This window comes from Phocoena sinus, chromosome 8, assembly GCF_008692025.1.
Source record: "Phocoena sinus isolate mPhoSin1 chromosome 8, mPhoSin1.pri, whole genome shotgun sequence".
NCBI classification, from domain to species: Eukaryota; Metazoa; Chordata; class Mammalia; order Artiodactyla; family Phocoenidae; genus Phocoena; species Phocoena sinus.
This window is the reverse complement of record NC_045770.1, coordinates 94654096-94674595: the sequence shown is the minus strand read 5'-3', so window position 1 is coordinate 94674595 and position 20500 is coordinate 94654096. Positions and strand designations below refer to the sequence as shown.

Genomic DNA, 20500 nt, shown 5'->3' with positions numbered 1-20500 from the left:
GGCCTCTGAAATCTCACGTTAATTGAAGTCGGCAAAAAATACTAACAGTGCCCTTTTGAACTGCTGACACAGTACAGAATGGATTACCAGGGCTAGATTAACAACAGGTGGCTGGCTAGGGCTCCTGCACAAAGAGGGGTGCGTGGCCTGCGAGGGGCTGGAGCGCCACCCCCCTCATCCCAGAGGACCTCCTTGCCCAGCAGGCAAGCAGCAGAGGGGGGAAGGGGGGAAACAGGGGCTGCCCCTGCATCTCCAGTGCGCTCATCATGGCCCCTCCATGTCACTGGTACCATCTGTGTTTCCAGGGTCTGTTCCGAAAGCAAGAGGTGAGCCAGGGCATGGAAGTCCAGGGCGGGGAGACCTGGCTGCTTGGCACAAAGAGTGCAGGACAGGCTTCCAGAAGAGGCAGGTCCCCGTCCTGGCTCTATACTTAGTGGCTGAGAGAACTTGCAGGAGGTTTGTTTGGGGGATTTTTAAAGCAAAGCTCTAAATACAAATTATGAAGCAGGGGTGGGGGGGGCCCAGGTTCTGCCATGGAATAGATGCTTCCTTGCTTTCCAGCATGAAGGTGACTCAAGGAATAGGCAGTTACTCTCCAAGGGAGCCCCCCGCCCCGCTCCCCGTGCCGAGGGGGAGACACCTTCGCTCGCCAAATGACCTGACTGACCCTCAGCTCTCACATCTGAAGGAGGGGAAGAAGCCTGTCCCTGCCCAGTTCACCAATGCGGGGGGAGCATTAAATGGAGATGACACATGCATGGACTTGGTAAGCTGATGTGGCAACGGTGACATGAAGGACCACGATTGCTCCCGGGGGAAAACATCTCCCTCCGGCTACCAGCTCTGAGTGCGGCCGGAGACTCCTTTTCATCTTTTCCCAACGATTTAAATGCTGCTTTCTTGGAGCCACATCTCAGATTCAGCACCTGTAGGGTAAGTTCTCGTTCAATATGGACCTAGATGGTTTCAGGTTGGCTTGAGCTGGGAACTTGTTTTTAAAAATGACCCTTTTCATCTGTTAGGGTCATGGCAGCTCTTGGACTCTCCACACCAAGTCCCTGCCAAGTCCCAGGGCGGGAACAGAAGCAGAGGGAGAAACGCCTTGTGTATGGGAAGCCGCCTGCCTTGCACCCCTGCTTAGCAACCCCAGTAACCTGGAGTCCAGATGAGTGCTACTGACAAAGGGCAGGATGGCTCGACAGGGTCATTTGGGCCTCCCTGGTGACTCACGTAACCCATCCCTGGGACTTGTGCCTCCAAGGAGTGTCCCTGGGGAGGACCAGGCCAGCAGGGCTTCCTTGAGTATCTACTATAGCTCAGCCGTTCCCTGTCTGGCCGCCAGGACCACTCATTGCTCCCCAAACCGTCTGGGGCCTTTCACTTGGCCACAGTAGTGGACTTGCCATCTGTCTCCTTCGGACGCCTGTGCCCCGTCGCCAGCCCTCTCTGCCGGGAGAACTCCTGTTCATGCTCTGTGGCCTCCAAATGATAATGTCCTCTGTGAAGATCTTTCTTAACAGCACGCCTCACCCCAGCTTCCACCCCCAGGCCAGTGGTTGCTCCTTCTGTGCTCCCACAGAACTGTTTGTAATAGTATCTCAGCACAGAACACCGTGTGATTTACCCATGTATCTGCCTGACCAGCCCACATGTCTACAAAGCTCCGAAAGACAGCCAATTCCGTTCGCGTCTGAATGCCTCAGAAAATAGTACAATGAGGAAGTGAGAGAACGAATGGGAAGGCGGGGCCGAGGGGAGGCTCTGTTTGGGTTTTGAATGGGAAGAGGAAGGCTAGAGATGGGCCTGGAGTGAACTCAGAGCCTCTGCTTGGCCGTGGACCCTGCCCACCCTGCTCCTCAAGGGGTCATGTGCATCCCTGACGAGCCAAGCCCAGGACTGGAAGGCCAACCTCTTTGTTTCGTGTCCCCGGGGTTGGGCCGGCACAAGGCCAGCTCCCTAAAATGGCCCGAGAGGTCTTGTGTCTGAGAGCGCTCATCTCAGAGCTTTTCCACTTACCCTTGGGCTCAAACCCTTCCTCTCCCCAGTCATCCCTCCACAATCCTCATGCCCCTAAGCCTTCCACATCTCCGCTCTACCTCAGGGGCAGTCTGTAGATAGCTTCTTTCCAACCTCCAGAGAAATCGCTCTTGCTGTCAGCTTCTCACCAATCCCATTGTCCCAGGTCTCGCTACAAGAACAACTGCCAACCTCAGGGCACCACAAGCTGGCTGGTCCGTGATTCAGCAGAAACCCTTGATTCGGCCAGTCGGGGTGATGCAGCAGTGGGGGTCTTTCTCCTCACACAGGCTCAGACTTGCATGCTCAGCTGCTCAGGAACAAGAGGCCCTCCACAAACAACCCATCCCTCAAAGTAGGGCTCAGAAGTGAGAAGATGTGTGCCAGTTCCACAGACAATGGGGTGTGAGAGTCGACACTTTCCCAGGAATTCTGTGATTCCAAACAGATTTTCTTTTTTTAGCTCCACACAGACCAACAGGCTTTAGGAAGGGCAAACTTCCAAAAGAAGCTTCAGTCGATGACCCTGTGCACACCATGTGTTAGGTGTTGCCTTAACTAGCTGGGAATAAACCCATGGTGGGGCCCACATGAGATGCCCCCAGAGCCTTGGTCGAGGTGCAGTTCAGATAATCCAGGGGCTGCAGCGTTCTCGCCACACCTCCTGAGATTTCTCTTTTGGTTGCCTCACAAGCCCCCCACCCCATCCCTGCTCTGTCCTCTACCCACAATGGAGCTCTGCCGTTTTTAGGCTCTGGGGGAAAAGGAAGAGCTCCCTGTTGTTATGACACTAAGGCCAAGCTACATTATGGAGAGAGAAAGAATGAATAAATGAGTGTGTGAGTGAGTATGTGTGTGTGTCGGGAGAACAAGGGAAGGAAGAGAAGAATGCCCAAAGGCAGCCCACATCTCCTGTCTGAGATAGGTTTGAACAGAAAGCTCTGTTCAGAGGAGGGCATAGCAAAGCACGGGCCAGGAAGCTGTGTGGTGAGTGAGAGACAGGAGAGCTGGATTTAAAAACTGACTTTTCAACTTATTAGCTTGGTTATCTTAGACAAGCCATTAAAACCCTCTGATTTTCCATTTCTTCATCTGTAAAATGGGGAAAACCAACTCCTGCTTATCTCATAGGAAGTGAGATAAGTGGTTATGAAGTCCAAAAGAGTCAAAATACTTGAAAATAGTGAAGAGCTGTAGAGACAGGAGGAATCACGTACTCTGATGGCTGGGAAGGGCTAAGAGGGTTGACTTCTATCCAAGTGGCTAAGGGCAGGATGCCAAAGGCTAAGGTACTGTTTCACAAAGGTGTGTCACCAAAAGATAAAGCCCTGAGATCCTCGATATTATATTTATGGGATGGGGAACGTGGGTGGTAAGCGATCTCGTGGTGAGTGGTGTATTGGTCTGCTTGGGCTGCCATAACAAAAGAGCACCCACTGGGTGGCTTAGACCGTAGATGTTTATTTTCTCACAGTTCTCAGAAGCCAGAAGTCCATGATCAATGTGCCTGCAGATCTGTCCTCTGGTGAGGCCTCTCTTCCTGGCTTGTGGACAGCCACCTTCTCACTGTGTCCTCACATGGTCTTTGCTCACACAGAAAGAAAGATCTGGTGTTTCTTCCTTTTCTTATGAGGATATCAGTCCTAATGAATTAAGACCCCACCCCATGACCTCACTTAAACTTTGCTACCTCCTTATAGGCCCTATCTCCTAATCCAGTCACACTGGGGGGTCAGGGCTTCACTATATGAATTTTAGTGTGGGGCGGGGAGATACGATTTGATCCGTAACAAGCAGTGTGGCTGGTCTGTGTTATATGGGTGAAGCGGCTGTTCTTCTCAATCCCATATCCCAAAGGATTTCAACATTTCCCAGCAAGTTCCCCAGTGAGTCCAGCAACCACTCAGCTCAGTGCCTTGTCACTTACTACCTAGGCTACTGCTTAAGTAGTTACATCCCATTTCTGATCCCTCCCTGCTCCACTCCATCACGTGTGTCAACACGATGGTGTCAAAGACTAGCTCTGATCACGTCCCCAAGCAGAACAGTCATTTGAAAGGCCTTCACGCTGCCCACAGACATTTCAGCTCTTCTGTTTAGCCCTAAACCACTCTCCAGCCTCATCATTTCTAATGTCCCAACCTGGAGTCAGTGCTCCTACAAATCTAGGATATCCAGTATACTTCCTCATCTTCTTGTTTCCTTTCACTCCCCCCAGGTCAAAGTGCCTGCCTGACCTCCCAGCACACCCCTATCCATATAGTGCCCATCTCCACCTATTAATTCTCCAAAGCCTACCTCAAGTCTCGCCCTCTCCACCAAGTCAGAAGTGACCACAGCAGAGAGTGTGTGCAACTCACCCTTAATCGTTCAGTTGTGTACAGTAGACAGGACTATAAGGGTCTTACCTCCTGTATTAACTTGATTATAAGCTCCTCGAAGGCGGAAAAGCTATCTTCTTCACCTACTTACCTGTAACACCTGGTACAGTACTATAGCAAGCATTTAATAAACATCAGCTAGATGCCTGGCAAATCTGCCGTCTATACAAGAACACAACAGAAAACACTAAACGGAGGCAATGGAACTGGAGGTAGCCTAGACCTGAGGCCTAAGCAAATGTCCAGGTAAAGGAGAAAGCCAAGGAACTGTGAAAGTTGACAGTTTTTAACGACCATTGAAAAACTAATCATCTTTATTGAGGTATTACTTATATAAAACGCACCAATTTTACATGTAGAGTTGGATGAGTTTGGACATGTGACCATCGCTACAATCAAAATATAGAACATTCTCCTCACCCCAAAAAGTTCCCTTGTGCCTCATCCCAGCCAATCCCCAGCAACAGATAATGTTGATCTACTTTCTGTCACTCTAGATTAGTTTTGCCTGTTGTAAAACTTCTAATAAGTGGATTGTATTTTTATTCATAAGAGTACGTTTGTATGTATGTATAGTATGTATGTACAGTATGTACATTTTTGTGTCTGGCTTATTTGCTCACCTATTTTGGAAAAGCATCCATGTCGTGTCTCAGTTCATTATTTTTATTGCTTAGATGCAGTCCATTTATGGATATACCACAATTTGCCCTTGCATTCATCTGTTGTTTAACATTTGAGTTTTTCCCAGGTTTTGGCTATTATGAATAAACCTGCCATGAACATCTGTGTACAAGTCTTTGTGTGGATATATATTTTCTATGTTTTTTTCTTTTTTTTTAACACAAGGGTCTTCTATGTTTATTTTTCACACAAAGGCTTCCTCTGAATTCTTAAAATATTTAAATTAATTTTTATTGGAGTCTAGTCGCTTTACACTGTTGTGATAGTTTCTGCTGCACAGCAAAATGAATCAGTTATACACATACATATGTCCACTTTTCTAGATTCTATTCCCATATATGTCATTACGGAGCATTGAGTAGCGTTCCCTGGGCTACACAGAAGATTGTTTTTTTAAAGACATTGATGAATGAGTGTTGAATTTTGTCAAATTATCTTTTCTGTATCTATTAATCATATGGTTATTCTCCTTTATTCTATTGCTGTTGTAAATTATATTGATTTTCAAATATTAGACCAACCTTATATTCTTTAGTCATGTTGTATCGCCCTTTCTGTATGTTGATTTGGCTTGCTAATTTTTTAAAAAAGAATTTTGTGTCTATGCTCAGGAGGGCTATAGGTCTGCAGTCTTCTTTTCTTGCAATGTTTTTGTCTGGCTTCGGTATCAGGGTAATAATGGCCACACAAAATGAGTTGCCACATATTTCTATCTTTTCTATTTTCTGAAAAGGGCTTGTGTAAGATTGGTATTATTTCTTAACATCTGATAGAATTTGCCAGTAAAACTATGTGGACTTAGATTTTTCTTTGTGGAAAGTTTTAAACTACAAATTTGATTACTTTAACAGATATGTGGCTATTTAGATTTTCTATTTCTTCTTGAGGTAGTTTTTATCACTTTGTGTCTTTTGAAGTTTGTGTCCATTTCATCTATATTGTAGAATTTAACAGTATAAAGTTTTCATATGTATTTCCCTTTTAATATTTTTCGAATCTGTACCAATGCCCCCGTTTGATTTGTGATACTGGTAATTTATTCTTTTTTTCCTTGAACAGTCTAGTTATTGATCTTTTTTAAAAACCAGCTTTTGTTTAATTGATTTTTCTCCATTGTTCATCCATTTCTCTTTTATTTCCACGCTTATCTTTATTCTTTCTTCTACTCACTTTGTATTTAATTTGCTCTTTTCAATTTTCTTAAGGTAGTTGCTTAATTGATTTTAGTTCTTTCTTTAAAAAAATATTTATTTGGCTGCGTTGGGTCTTAGTTGTGGCACACGGGATCTTAGTTGCAGCACGTGGGATTTTTCGTTGTAGCGCAGGGGCGCTCTAGTTGTGGTATACGGGCTCCAGAGCACGTGGGCTCAATAGTTGTGGCACAAGGCTCTCTAGTTGTGGCACACGGGCTCTAGAGCACATGGGCTAAGTTGCCCCGTGGCATGGGGGATCTTAGTTCCCCGACCAGGGACCTAACTCATGTCCCCTGTGTTGGAAGGCAGATTCTTAACCCCTGGACCACCAGGGAAGTCCCTCTTCTTTTCTAATATTAGCACTTCAAGTATAGATCTCCAAGTACTCCACCTGACACATTTAAATACATTGCTTTCATTTTCATTCAGCTAAAAATATTTTCTAATTTATTTCTTTTTCTTTATTAACCCATGCAGTTAGAAATATGCTATTTCATTTCTAACTATTAGGGATTTCCACAGATATCTGTTATTGACTTAATTCCACTGTGACCAGAGAACATACTTTTTGTGTGTGTGAGTATATTGGCATTTTGTTGATGAAAGATTAAAGCTTACGAAGATAGACACAAGCCTAATCAAACTCCTTCATTCTTAAAATTATTTAGATGAGAAAAACAAATACCACTGATTAAGTCACTTGCCTCAGGTCTTACAGTGAAAGGCACAAGCCTCTAACCTCTGAGGCCAGACCTCTTTCTAGTATACCACACCATCTTCAAACCAGCATCAAGTGTTCGTGAATTATACATCTGTTTATACTTCATCCAAACTTATTGTTTGCTTTAAACATTGTCCTGTCAGGAAACCTTCTCAAAGTCTCATTTTATCTCAGCATATTCATCAAGGAATCTTTTATTCTAACCTAGGACTCGTTGGAATTCCACACACATTCCTCTCAACCTGAACTTTTTTTTAATTTCCATTTTTATTGTATATGTATATATATATTTTAAATTTAATTTTATTCATTTATTTTTATACAGCAGGTTATTAGTTATCTTTTATACATATTAGTGTATATATGTCAATCCCAATCTCACAATTCATCCCACCACCCCCCACCTCTGCTTTCCCCCCTTGTTGTCCATACATTTGTTCTCTACACCTGTGTCTCTATTTCTGCCTTGCAAACCAGTTCATCTGTACCACTTTTCTAGATTCCACATATATGCATTAATAGACAATATTTGTTTTTCTCTGACTTACTTCACTCTGTATGACAGTCTCTAGGTCCATCCACGTCTCTACAAATGACCCAGTTTCATTCCTTTTTATGGCTGAGTAATATTTCATTGTACATAGGTACCACATCTTCTTTATCCATTTGTCTGTCGATGGGCATTTAGGTTGCTTCCATGACCTGGCTATTGTAAATAGTGCTGCAATGAACAACAGGGTGTATGTGTCTTTTTGAATTATGGTTAGAGAACATACATTTTTAATGTTTTCATTTCCTCTAAAATTATCGAGATTTATTTTATGGTGCAACACATTGGTGGATGAATATTGTATGTGCACCTGAGAAGAATGTGTATTCAGTTATTGGTGGATGAAGTGTTCCATGACTGTCAATTAAGCCAAAGTGGTTGATAGTGTTATTCAGGTCATCTATAGCTTTCTGATTTTTCTATCAACTTGTTCTATCAATTACTAAGAGAGGAGTGCTGAAATATCCAAATATAATTGTGGATTTTCTATTTCACTTTCAGTTGTCAGTTTTTGCTTTATACATTTTGCAGCACTGTTATTTAGTTCCTGCATACTTAGGATTGCTTGTCTTCTTTATGAATTGACTCCTTTATCATTATATATTATCCCTCTTTCTCCCTGGAAATGTTCCTGTTTTGAAGTTTATTTTGTCCTTTATTGATAAAATCACTTCCAGTTTCTTGTGATTCATATTTCTCTAGTATAATTTTTTCTATTCTTTTATCTCAACTGTATTTTACAGTGTTTTCCTCATAGATAGCATTTGGAATGATAATCTCTGTCCTTTAAGTAGAATGTTTAGACCATTTACATTTAATGTAATTATTGACATGTTGGGGTTTATGTCTACTGTCTTGCTTTTTGTGTGTTTCCTATCTGTTCTTTGTTTACTCTTTTCTCAATCAATTCAATCCTTTTTGATTGAATATTTTTATGGTATTCCATCTCCAATATTGCCTTATTAGCTATGCCTCTTTTTAAAATGTTTTTAGCTGTTGCTCCAGGGTTTACAATGTGTATCTCTAATTTATCACAGTCTATCTTACAGACATCTTCCTGGTTTTCTTCCTAACTCACTGGCAACTCCTCAGTCTCCTTTTCTGGTTCTTCCTTATCTTCTCTACCTGTAAATCAGGCCACAGTCCTTTTCTCTTCTCTACCTATTCTGACTCTCTGGGTAATCTCATCTAGTCCTATGGTTTTAAATCCCAGCTATATATTCAGTCTTAACTTTTCCCTTGAGCTCTAGATATCTAACTGCTTGAGTAACACTACCCCTAGATGTCCAAAAGACATCTCAAACTTAACACATCTAAAGTGGAGCTCTTGATTTTCCCTCTCATACTTCTCTGTCCTTACCCCTGCCTGGTCTGCCATATTTCACTTAATAGTATCACTCAGTTATAACAAAAACCTAGTAGTTAGCTGTGAATCCTCTATTGTTTTCATCTCCTATATCCAATTCATTAGTAAGTCCAATGGATTCTGCTCCCAGTATAACTCCTCACCATCTCTGTTGCTACCATCCTAGTCTAAGCCACTACCATCTCTCACTTGCACTCCTAAAATAGCTTCCTGATTTCCTTTCTTCCATTATTGTTCCCTACTGCCTTTTCTCCACACAGTAGCTGAAATGATCTTTGAACAAAAATCCCATCCCCACTCCACTCCTCTGCTTAAAACCTACCAGTGTCTTCCCATCACACTCACAATAAAAATCCAGAACTCTTTTGTCCAACATGATCCCAACAAAATTTGGTGCTGGCCTACTTTTCTGGCATCATCTCTACCATGCTCTCCACACACAATAAACTGCAGTCACACAGGAGTTCTTGCTGTTCTTAAAAACAAGCTGAGCTTTTTCCTGCCTGAGGGACTTTATGCTAGCTCTTCCCTCTGCCTGGTATCTTCATGGTCCACTCCTTCTCAACATTAAGATGTGTTTAAATGCCACTTCTGACCGACCCATCTTAAATATCTCCTCATGCCCAAGTCACTATCCATCTCCCCTTTACTCTGCTTTGTTTTCTTCACAGCATTTTTTACCATTTGAAATTCTATTCATTTACTCATTTTGGTTGTCTTCCTTCTTAGAATGTACCTTTGGCAAGAGTAGGCACTTTGTTCAGTGCAACATCTTCATATTAAGAACAGTATCTGGCACACAGTAAGTGCTCAATAAATATGAATCCATCACAATAGGCTTTTTATTTTTTAAAAGAGAAGAATCTTTAGGAGTCAAGAGACTAAAAACATATGAGTGAAAATTTACTTTCTCTTGGTTCCTTGTCTGAAAACTGTTTGTTAGATATAACTCTTTTCATTAATAGACTACAGGTTCTGGTTTGTCCACAGAAAGATTCCTCTACTGAGTGACTTACCAGGCTAATCCATCCTGAGAAGTAGGTAATGATCTTTAGCCCAAGTTCTCATAGACAATGCTGTGTGCTGCTCAGTCTCATTGGATACTTTTGATGAACTGTCAAAGCCTGAAGGAGCCAGAAATCACTCCTTAGGAAATCCTAACTCGGAACACTTCCTATTTCCCAGACGTCCACATAGCATATAATACGCTGCACTGGGCTGCCAGATGTTTCCTTTCTATCCCACCATTGTCCCAGGTCACCCTCTCCATTGAGATGGTGCAGCCATGGTACTAAAGGGAGCATCTATCTGTTATTAATGGATATTCATCTTATAACTTTTAAAGAAGGGCCAAGGTACAACTGGCAAATGGGAGATACTATGGGAAGAGGAAAAAAATCCTTGCATCTTCCATGCTTTGGAGAAGATGGAGTCAATGGAATCTTCATTTGGTCAAGTTGTCAATATATCAAACCAATCTGGTGACAAGAACAAGGCTGTAAGGAGAGAAATTATTAGGACTCTTAGGCCTATATCCAGAAAACAAGAACAGAGATTGGGCACAGGGTAGGCAGAATGGAGGAGATGCAGGTAAGCCCCTCAGGATCTACTAGAGAAAGACTCTATAGGAAATCCTATAGGAGCTGCTGCCACCAATACACCATTTTCGTTAATTACCTCAATTGTGGCTCTTACCCCCTGAATAAGAAACACGGCTTTACTTCTAAGCAGGCAGTAAGGCTGGCAGAAAGCTGAAACCTGAAAATCAGCAGATACAGGGTTGCATACAGCCCTTACTATTGAAATTAAGCCACGTCCAAAACACAGCGGGAGGACTCCAAATAACTTCAGACAGCAGCCAGCCATGCAGGGCCCTCACCAGGCACCGGATGGACGCGCTCCGGACTTGTCAAGAGGCCCAAATCCCAAGTGCTCATTTCAATAACATAAGAAAATAAACATGGGGCTTATTTATAGCACAGGAAAGGGACTGGGGCAAAAGAACCACTCATTCAGTAATCCATCCTGACGGGGCCAGATAGGATCCAGACCCCCAAGCTCTCTGGCAACTGGGTGAGCAGAAATAGGGGCCGGAAAAAGGCTGGCTGCCAGCATCACTAGGTACAACCTGGCAAGGACGCTGGGTAAGGAGAGAGGAAGAGATCCATCATTGCATCTCACCCACCCAGGTCTAAGTGCTCTTGCCATCTCCAATTTCTGGTTGAGGAAACTAAAGCATAGGAGTGGACTACCTCAAGGCCAAGGAAGGCCCAGGGTTCAACTCAGAGTAAGGTGCTATGAGACGAGGAAATAAAACAATGCTCACATCCTCCAGGCACTGCAGAAGATGGTGTAAATGGAATCCTCATTTACAGTTGGGACTAAAATGTATGTTGTGGAGTCCTAGGCCACTGATGGACTCGCACCATCTCACAGAGCTAAGAACTCCCACTGGAACTGGAGCTCCTGGAGATCAAGATTGTGCCTTATTCCATTCTATCTCCTGGACCCAGCATAGGGTCTGGCAAAAAGTACATTTTGATGAATCAATGATTCATCAATTTCTAATTGATGAAACAATTAGAAAACTGAATGACTGAATACTACCTTACCTGGGTCAGTAACTAGTTGGTTGTTCTTCAGCTGTGATTACCAGAAAACCAGACAGTCCTTGAGCTTCTTCTTAGGCATAGTAGTTAATGACAGAAGCTGGCAGCTGTAAATAAAAGCTCAAATAGATACACTGTGAGGGGAAGGCTCTGCAGAGTGGGTGCAGTGGCTGGAGGCTTGGGTCCAAGACCCACGGATTCCGGTCCCTGCTCTGTTGGCAGCTGTCACTCTATGTGCAGCTCCTGAGACGCTGGAGATGAGCTGGTGCTTTGCTGAGGAAACCTCTAGCAGACACAGCTGCCTGGTACCTCTCAAGAGTGACCCAGACATCCTGCCCTTTCTTCGTCTTGGCCTGACAGCTCTGCGCCAGTCAGGAGGACTGGGAAGAAATGCAACCAGGGGCCCAACCAGTTGGGAGCTGAAGAAAGGAAAAAACTCTACCCTGAAAAGGCTGTAAATTTGAGGAAACCAAATGCCAGACACACATGCTGGTGACTCAACAATTTCTTGAAAAGGAGAGAAGCCTGGAAAGCTGGGAGAGGGGGCCAAACTGCCCAGCCACCTTCCCTGTGTTGCCAGCAATGGTGAGCCTGACATTGAAAAGCCGAGGCACAACATTGCCTGGACAGACCACACAACCCCTCCCTGGGAACCTGGACGTCACAAAGCCTGATGCGGGGGACCCTTGACAGTCCATTTAACAGAGGTGCAAGAGAGGCTGTGAGTTTAGCTTAGGACGTTCCCACCCTAAAGAGGAGGAAAACCTTACAAGTGAGAGCAGAGTCCACCTGCCTACCTTTCCTCTGCCAGGAGCAGCTCAATGAGGCCTGTTCAGATCATCACACCAGGCCTACTTGGCAAATTGGAGCCAAAAGCTGGCCCCAGTTTTACTCAGAAGCAAACACTAGCCTAGGACAGGAGCCCCAGGGCTTGGGACAGAACTCTCGGGTGAGACGAGCAGCCAGACCCCAGGGTTCATATGCCTCCGGGCCCTGAGTGGAAAGCTCAAGTCACTTCCAAAGCCTTCCTGGACGGCAGCCGCCTACCAACATGGCTGGCGCTCCTGCCAGGACTGCTCCTCAGGAAGTGGCTGAAGGGGTGAGGGGCCAGTGGGCATTCTCTGCCTCTGCCTCTCTGAGCCAGGGCGGCTCAGGAAATGACCTGCTGTGGCTTCTGCTGCTGCATAGAAGATGACCAAGAGAAATGGGAAAAGCAGCCTACCCCCAGAGATGCTACTGTCCCCAAAGCAAAGGAAACCCACCAGGCTCAGGGTGGCTGGATGATGGGGAACCTCCAACACCCAAAACCTCCACCCTCTCGGCTGGGTTCCCCCGGGATCCTGGGACTGCAGAGCCAGGAAGAATCCCCCCAAAACTGAACCACTTCCCAACACGTCTCTGCTTCATCTACTTCTTCTTCTTTTTTTTTTTAAAGATTTATTATTTATTTATTTTATTTTATTTATTTTTGGCTGCTTTGGGTCTTAGTTGTGGCACGCGGGATCTTTCGTTGCGGCGTGGGCTTCTCTCTCGTTGTGACGTGCAGGTTTTCTCTTCTCTAGTTGTGGCGCGCAGGCTCTCTAGTTGAGGCGTGCAACCTCAGTAGTTGTGGCGTGCAGGTTCAGTTGCCCCACGGCATGTGGGATCTTAGTTCCCTGACCAGGGATCGAACCCGCGTCCTCTGCACTGTAAGGCGGATTCTTTACCACTGGACCACCAGGGAAGTCCCTGCTTCATCTACTTCTTAATTCTACCATCAAAGGGTCTTGGACTTGAACCCAGCAATCAGACCTTTAGAACTCCGTGGCTAGAAGCCTGCTACCTTTCAGTGGCAAGGATCCTCCAGTCAGGACTGTCCCAGGAGGAAGCCGGGATCACAGAGCTATTAGCAACCTCTTCAGCAAGTGACAGCACGGAGGCTGCTGGCCTCTTCCAGCTCCCAGTCCTGGTCAGCACAGGCCAGGATGATGGTCACTTTTTCCAGAGGCAGCAGAGAAACTCCTAAAAACCACAAGCTGGAAGCACATAAGGCTTCAGCAGAGAAGCCAGAGTTCTGACCTTCATGACACTGAGTAAGAAGAGGAGACAGGATAGCATCATTTGCAGGAAAGAACCAGAGATTCTGAGACCAAAAGTTGATATCGTCCTCCTTAATTTTCCCAGAAAAGGAGGTTTTTGCCTAAACATGTGTGAGGCTTGATAAAATACACGAGATAAGAATATTAACAGCTCTCTAATGTTAACCAACAAAAGTGTTTCCAACCTTGGCGTTCCAAGTGGGCCAGCTCATCCTAATTAGATCCCTGGGGGCAAAGGCAAGTGACTTAGAGCACACATTTGGACAAAGGCCAGGGCCGACTCAGGTTCATCGTCTGTACAGGCCAGTAGGATGCAATTCCTTAAAAAAGATTTCTTAAATCTCAAACCAGCTGTTGTCTGTTGTAGGCCAGAACATGACATTTTAATTAGCATTATTGTTCCACTTCTAAAACCAGGCCCTATGGCATCCCAAGGACAGATGGTCCCCGCCCAGGCTCATAGGTGAGGCTTGCTGGTGAGCAGCTCAGAAATTCACCAACACAGGGGTTGAGTCCCTAGTCTCTGAATCCATGAATCACGATCACTTCCTATGTTCCTGTCCTGAATTTCTCCTGGTGGCCTGCACCCCGTCTGTTCCTAGGAATAGAAGCTTTGAGGTTTGCTTCCAGTGCCTAGGATGTAATACTCATGCTATAATAAAAAGTCTTTTCTGCTATGTTGCAATATCTAGCCCCCCATATTCCTGGGGGTAGTAAGGTACTTGCAATAGAGTTTTAACGCCCTGAGAAGTCCAATAGCTCCTAAGAAGGTGAAAAAGGCCCAATAACTCAGTCCCCTGGGGCTCCCAACGACTTCAGATTGAAGCATTTCTCTTCCATAATCAAAGGGCAAATAAAGAGGGAGGGAGGGAGGATTAATTTACCCTTTGAGAGTGAGAACTGGATTAGAAACCAGCCACTAAGGTAGTGCAGTCGGTGGTGTGAAAAGAGCAGAGTGCTCTACACCGAGGGTGAGATAACACATGTGCGACGTCAGCACGGTTCTTGGCTTTTAGCTGGGATTTAAATGTGAGGCCCTCCTCCCCTTCCACCTGCCCCAAATCTTGGAAAACAGGCTAGAGAACCCCTAGAAAGGTCAGAGGTACTCACTGTGTCAGCTACCAGTATCTGGGTGTACAAGAGAAAACCCTTCCTCTTGGTTTCTATCATACCAGCCCCAGTACTGTGAATAGGAGGCCAAAATGCCTTCCCATATCCCCTGCTGACTAGTATCTAATTATTCAAATCATTAGTATTGATTTAAGCACCTGTGTTTGCAGCTGCAATACACGAATAAATCACAACTCCAGTGTTTGCACCTGCAAAATGAATGACCTGGAGATGCTATCTCATCCCTTCCACCTATAACAGTCCGTGATTCTACCGCTCCTTAATATGAAAGATGAGACTCTCAAGAGTTCCACTCTCAATTTTGCTACTTCTGAAAGTTTTCTTTGGCCTCTCAAAGTCTATGAGAGCACATCTGAAGTGACTCGTTAAAACTGCAAGTTTGAAAACTACAGCAGGAGCACAGCTCACCTTCATGTCACTTGACAGAACGACGCGTGGTGGTTTAGTGACTTGGACTGGCACACAACTAGGTTTCAGCAATTATACCCATATTCCAAGCAAATTATTATGTATTTTGTGTTCTGGGGACATATGTTATGGCTAAAGCCCAAACTGTGGCGAATTTTAATATTAGAGCCACAGATAAATCTGTTTCGAATCCATAACGTCTAACATTTGCCAGGGTAGATTTGTCCATCAACTGGGCTTAAAGAGGTATAATTCACACATGTGCAGTATTACTAAATGCTGAAATGTAATGATTTAAATACACCAGCAACTATTGCAGAACAGTTGTTATAGCAGCATTTAACGTTAGCCAGAACCTCTCTGGCTAATGTTAGGTTTATACCAAGAGAATGAGGGAAATTGTGGCACCCCCTTGGGGTGAGGGTCACAACTGCCTCAACTTTTACAACATGGTACCAGCAGAGCGGCCCAGTGTATGGCTATGAGAGGCCTTCTGTTTTTCCTGGAGAATATCTAGATCTAATCAGGAAGCATACAGATTCCTTTGGAGGTTTGGGGACACATCTTCTCTAAGAGTGTTTGTAGTCTGGGGCTCTTCCTCTGCTGGATGTACATGGCACGGGATACTCCTGCTGGCTACGTATCTTCCCAGACATGAGGAGGAGACTGGAGTTGAGGCCAGAAGATAGAGTTAAATACACACAAAAAGAAACAGAGTTCCATAACCAATATTTAAGACATAGTAGGAAATGGAATAAAAAATAATTTTAATCATATCAAAAAGCCAAACCAAAGAGAGACAGTTCATGGAACTTATAGGTCCCATCTCGGCAGCCGGTGCTCTTCTCTGGACGAGGCCAGTGCCCCATTGTCCCAAGGCATCAAAAGCCACTAAGATGTTTGGATTTTGCACCAAATTCTGGGCATGGCTTTTCCTCTGAAGAACTCACTGATCTGAAATAACGAAAAGTGAGAAACAGGTAGCTCTTACCTGATTCCCCAAATCTGAAATGGGCTGGAGGTTTCTCAGCTGTCTTACAGCCAGTGAAGTTTCCTCTTAGACCTTGTATTGAGCTACAAACAAAGGACGCCTGAGCTGGCCTTACCCCTGGAGCCTGCCCAAGGCTTCCATCTGGAGTTTTCAGAGAGAACCCATCGAGAGCACCAGAGGTTGCACGAGGTACTCAGATGTCCTCCCTGGGCTCTTGCTCTCAGGTAAGCAGGCTGGGCAGGGATGTGCCAATCTCCCACTCTGAAATCTGGGCATCAGAGTGCTGGGGGGACGTGTTCTCTTCCTCCGCCCGGGATTAGTGTTCAGACCTCCACCAGCAGCACATTTCATAAGCTGCCGATGTTGGGGAAGCTCTTCAGTTTCTCAGGAAAGTCGTCCTTGTACAGGACGGGGTCGGCTCGGTGCTCCACCACCTTAAGAGGCATTGTCCCAAAGACAGAAGCAAACTTGTTGATGCACTCAGACCTGTGGGGTTTGGGGAGGGCAGTGGAGCAGATGAGAGGGACAGGGGGTGGGGAAAAGAGAAACCGTTCGAGAGGCTGAGAGATGAGAGCAAAATATCAATACATAGTCTTCAACATCTACAAGAGAAATGCAAGGATCCCCAGCATGCTCCCAGGTTCTTAACATGGTTGGGAGGGTGTGGATAAAGGAAGTGATCTGGGGGTACTTCAACTACTAGTTCGGCGGGAGAAAGGGAACCAGGGATGCTGTTTGGAGGCCAGGGGCCTGCAGAGGTCAGAATATCTTTTCCCCTCCCCCTCAAATTCCAGTCATTCTTCCAGCTCCGTAGAAGCGGGCCTCAAACCAAGGTGGATTAGCTGCCAACAATCCTTAACCCCATCCCTGCCAGCTGAAGAGAAGACGAAGGGTGGAAAGGCAAAAGGCACCTGGATCTGAGCTTCAGCCCACTCAAGTTTAAAAGGGAGAAGGGAAGATCGTACACATGGAGCGATGGAAGGCAGAAGGAGGCAATGGGGCACTGAACCTCAACTGCAAAGGACAAACACTTCAGTCAGTCAACCCACATCTACTGCGGGCCTGTGAGTGGAAATCTCTGGGAATTATGGGTCAACTTCCATAAGCTCTTCCATGAAAGCTGAAGTTCACACAGGACAGCTTTCACAATTTTAGCCACTCCTGTGTTAGAATCGGCAGCAACAAAGCAACAAGCCACTTAGCACTGCTGGGGGAGGAGGCAGTTCAGCACCTCGCCCCCCACCCCCACCCCCCCAACACCGCCCCCAGCCTGGTGAGCAGCCTCCTCAGAGGGGAGCAGGTCAGACATGCTGGCGGGAAATGGTTCTGGTCAATCAGCCCAGCTGAGTGTGACAGCTGGCTAATGAGGACACTTCAGCATCAGACCCGAGGGGGAAAACAAGCCCGTAAAAACCACTTTCGAAGCTAAGGGGCCCTCAAGGATGGATTTCAGAGAGGTCAGTATTCTCTCTCCTCAGTCAGGCCCACGGCACCTGAGAACGGGTTACCAGGTAGGGGCTGAATTTCAAGACACAGACCAGAAGGCTCTTTTGTCCTCAGAGATACCGTAAGCCTTGTTTCAACTTATTTGAATCAATAGCTTTTACTTGAGTCCTTTGAGCTTTAGCAAGAAACCAATAAATAAAGAAGCCAGTTACTATCAATTCTTTTCTCTTGCTTCTTCTCTTGGTTAAAACGTGTTACTACTTCATTTTGAGCTCTTCCAGCTAATCAGATCACTGTGTCCATGACCACAAATCAACAGCAATTAACATTTATTCTATGCTCCAGGCTGTGTTACAAGTGCTTGACATGTATTAGTAACTCACTTCGCCCTCACAGCAAGCCTGTGAGGCAGGTCTACTATCCTTCCCACTGTACACTGGGAAGACAGAGACACATCACAGAGAGGCTAAGAGACAGGACCACAGGCCAAATAACTAGTAAGAGGCAGAACCAAACCCAGGCATTCTGGCTGCTGAGGCTAAAGTCTTCATTATGAGATGATACACATTTATTTATTAACATAATTCTAGGGTCTAAAGGGAGGAGCTGGAAATTAACAACTGTTGAGCATCTATGATGTGCCAGCTAATTTACATACATCATCCCAATGATTCCTTTAAATATCCCCGTCCGTATGCCCAAGGATTGGTGTATAGTAGCTTCCTGTTATGGTTTGAGAAATTCAGGCTAAGAGAGGCTAAGGGACTGCCCAAGGACCCCGAGCTGGAAAGTGGCAGAGCTGGGTTTCAAACCCAGTCTTGTGCTGGCAATAGAGCCCTTGCTCTTTCTATCAGACTCTACAATAACCCCACAGGTCACTGAGTTTCCCTCCTGTTGGCAGTCTTTTGAGACTCAGGAGGTCGTAGTCCCAGGTACCAAATTGACAGGAGACTGGGGAAAAGACCGAGGGGTTTTAACAAAATGGTATGAAGCAAGCACTGGACAACAGCTCTTCTCTCCTTGAATCGTGAGGTCAAGGCAGTGGCAGACTAAGTCAAATTGCCCCAGGGTCTTCCTTTTGACAGTTGTTCGGCCTATAAACACGTACCGATCCTTCTAGTTTCCAGTTATTCTGCTTGTAGACGCTGGCCAGCAAAGCCCAGCCGTGCCCAGCAGAGGTGCCAGCAAGCATGTATTAAAGAAGAATCACGGTTCTTGGCAGAGGATAGGGGCTCTAGGGCCCCCTGGAGAGCACTGAGGACAATGTCTCCTCTGTAACTAGACCTGCCAACAGGGCCGGGTCACAGGCAAGAGGCCACTGGGGCTCAGGCCAGCTTGACTTGTTGACAGCTGCCCCGGCTAACCCAGGTTAGCGAGTCCTTCTTTCTCTCCACACAGCCTGCCCTGGAGAAGTGGCTGCTCACGCTGAACGGTAAAGGTCCTTAACTCTCCTGACAGGTGTTGACTGTGTTTCTTACTTTCTTTTCATGCAGGGGATCTGGGTTGGGCAACAGGTTAGGGTAGATTAAGAGTTTGGCTGATTGCTGGTGGCCCACCTGAGTTGTTCTGTCAGGGGTCCAGCTACCATGTCAGTAACTGTTCCCCTGGGTTGGTTTTCTAATCAAGTACAGACAGGCTAAGAACTGCCAATGTCTATCTCCAAAGCGCTGGAAGTGTCTGGGGGAGAAAGGACTAACAGTTTTCAGTTTTCCTTTCAAACACATACAATTACCTAAAGTAACCAGGAGCCTTCAGGATCAGTGTTGGGGAAATTGGAAAGCGAACTAACCTCGCCAGGCCCCGTGCTACAGGCTTTCATGTATTATTACTCCTTTCATCTCCAGCATATAACACACTGTTTGGTACAAAGATGCTCAGTAAATATTTGTTGAACCCCTGAATGCAACATGATAGATAGTTAATATATCTATTTTAAGAAATGAAAAGGTTGGAAATTCAGGATAAGGTAAGTCAATTTCCTTAAGTTGGACAGCTAATAAGTGGCTAATCCATAATCTGAACAAAGACTGGCCTGAATCAAAATACAATGTTTGTTTCTTAAATCAACACCGTCTGTCTGCTGTACCGTCTTGACCTGGGTAAAGCTACTGGCCAAAATGAACAGTCACGAATTCTTCTGCTTCTTAAAGAACTAACGGCAGGCCCTGGAAATGGATGCTGGGTAGTAAGAGCCATTCTCCTCCACTACTGAGGTTTCTGAGGATAAACAAGCTTACTGAACCACAAATCTCAACACAACGTCATAACACACAGAGTGGTTAACTCCTTTCACTGTTTTGTGCAAAAATGCGGATTCTGCAAAGGCAACTATTTGAAAAAAGAAAACAAATGAACAGTTCTGCAGTTGTAACTCCATCTCTTGGTCTACCCAGCAGGGCTGGAATCACGTCTTCCTCCCTCCCCATCTAAGTGCCTTATTTAGTAATTCAGTCATTCATCCGAATAGTTTTGCTCTCAGTTCCTAATTAATTTCAAGATTGATTTCCTTCTGTTCCCTATCACATTTCTCAAAAGGGGAGCCTACATTCACTGACTCTACTTCCTCACTACTAGCTCACACTCTTTAGCCCCATCAACCTACGACATCATTTTTCCCAAAGTCACCAATGACCATTTTAATTCCAAGACCACTTCCTAGTCTGCATGTTCGTTGCTCCTCCCTGCTGCCGAGCACTGCAGATGCTGGCTCTCTCCTGGCCTCGCCAGCGGCTGCTTCTCTCTTTTCAGTTACTCTTTCTGTCTCCTAAGTGTCCGAATTTCTCAAGATTCTGCCCTTGGCTTTTCTTCAGTCAGCTGCCATCTCTGGACAGATGTCTTCCAGATCTCCACCTTTGTTTTAATCTTTTTTCTAAAGTTCTAGTTCCATATTTCCAACTGCTTGCCCTGTATCTACACCTGCATAGAC

The 20500-nt window shown here is 45.4% G+C and overlaps 1 protein-coding gene across 6 annotated transcripts in view; it reads right to left on the bottom strand.

Annotated features, from left to right (window-relative positions):
- Positions 1–15885: 15885 nt before the first annotated feature.
- The window catches only part of EXT2 (exostosin glycosyltransferase 2), a 134872-nt gene continuing 130257 nt past the window's right edge, over positions 15886–20500 (bottom strand). For all 6 annotated transcript variants that reach the window (XM_032640913.1, XM_032640915.1, XM_032640912.1 and 3 more), the window contains one exon: positions 15886–16614. In XM_032640913.1, the coding sequence (XP_032496804.1) occupies positions 16476–16614 (139 nt within the window). In that variant the 3' untranslated portion in view covers positions 15886–16475. The remainder of the gene's footprint in view (positions 16615–20500) is intronic.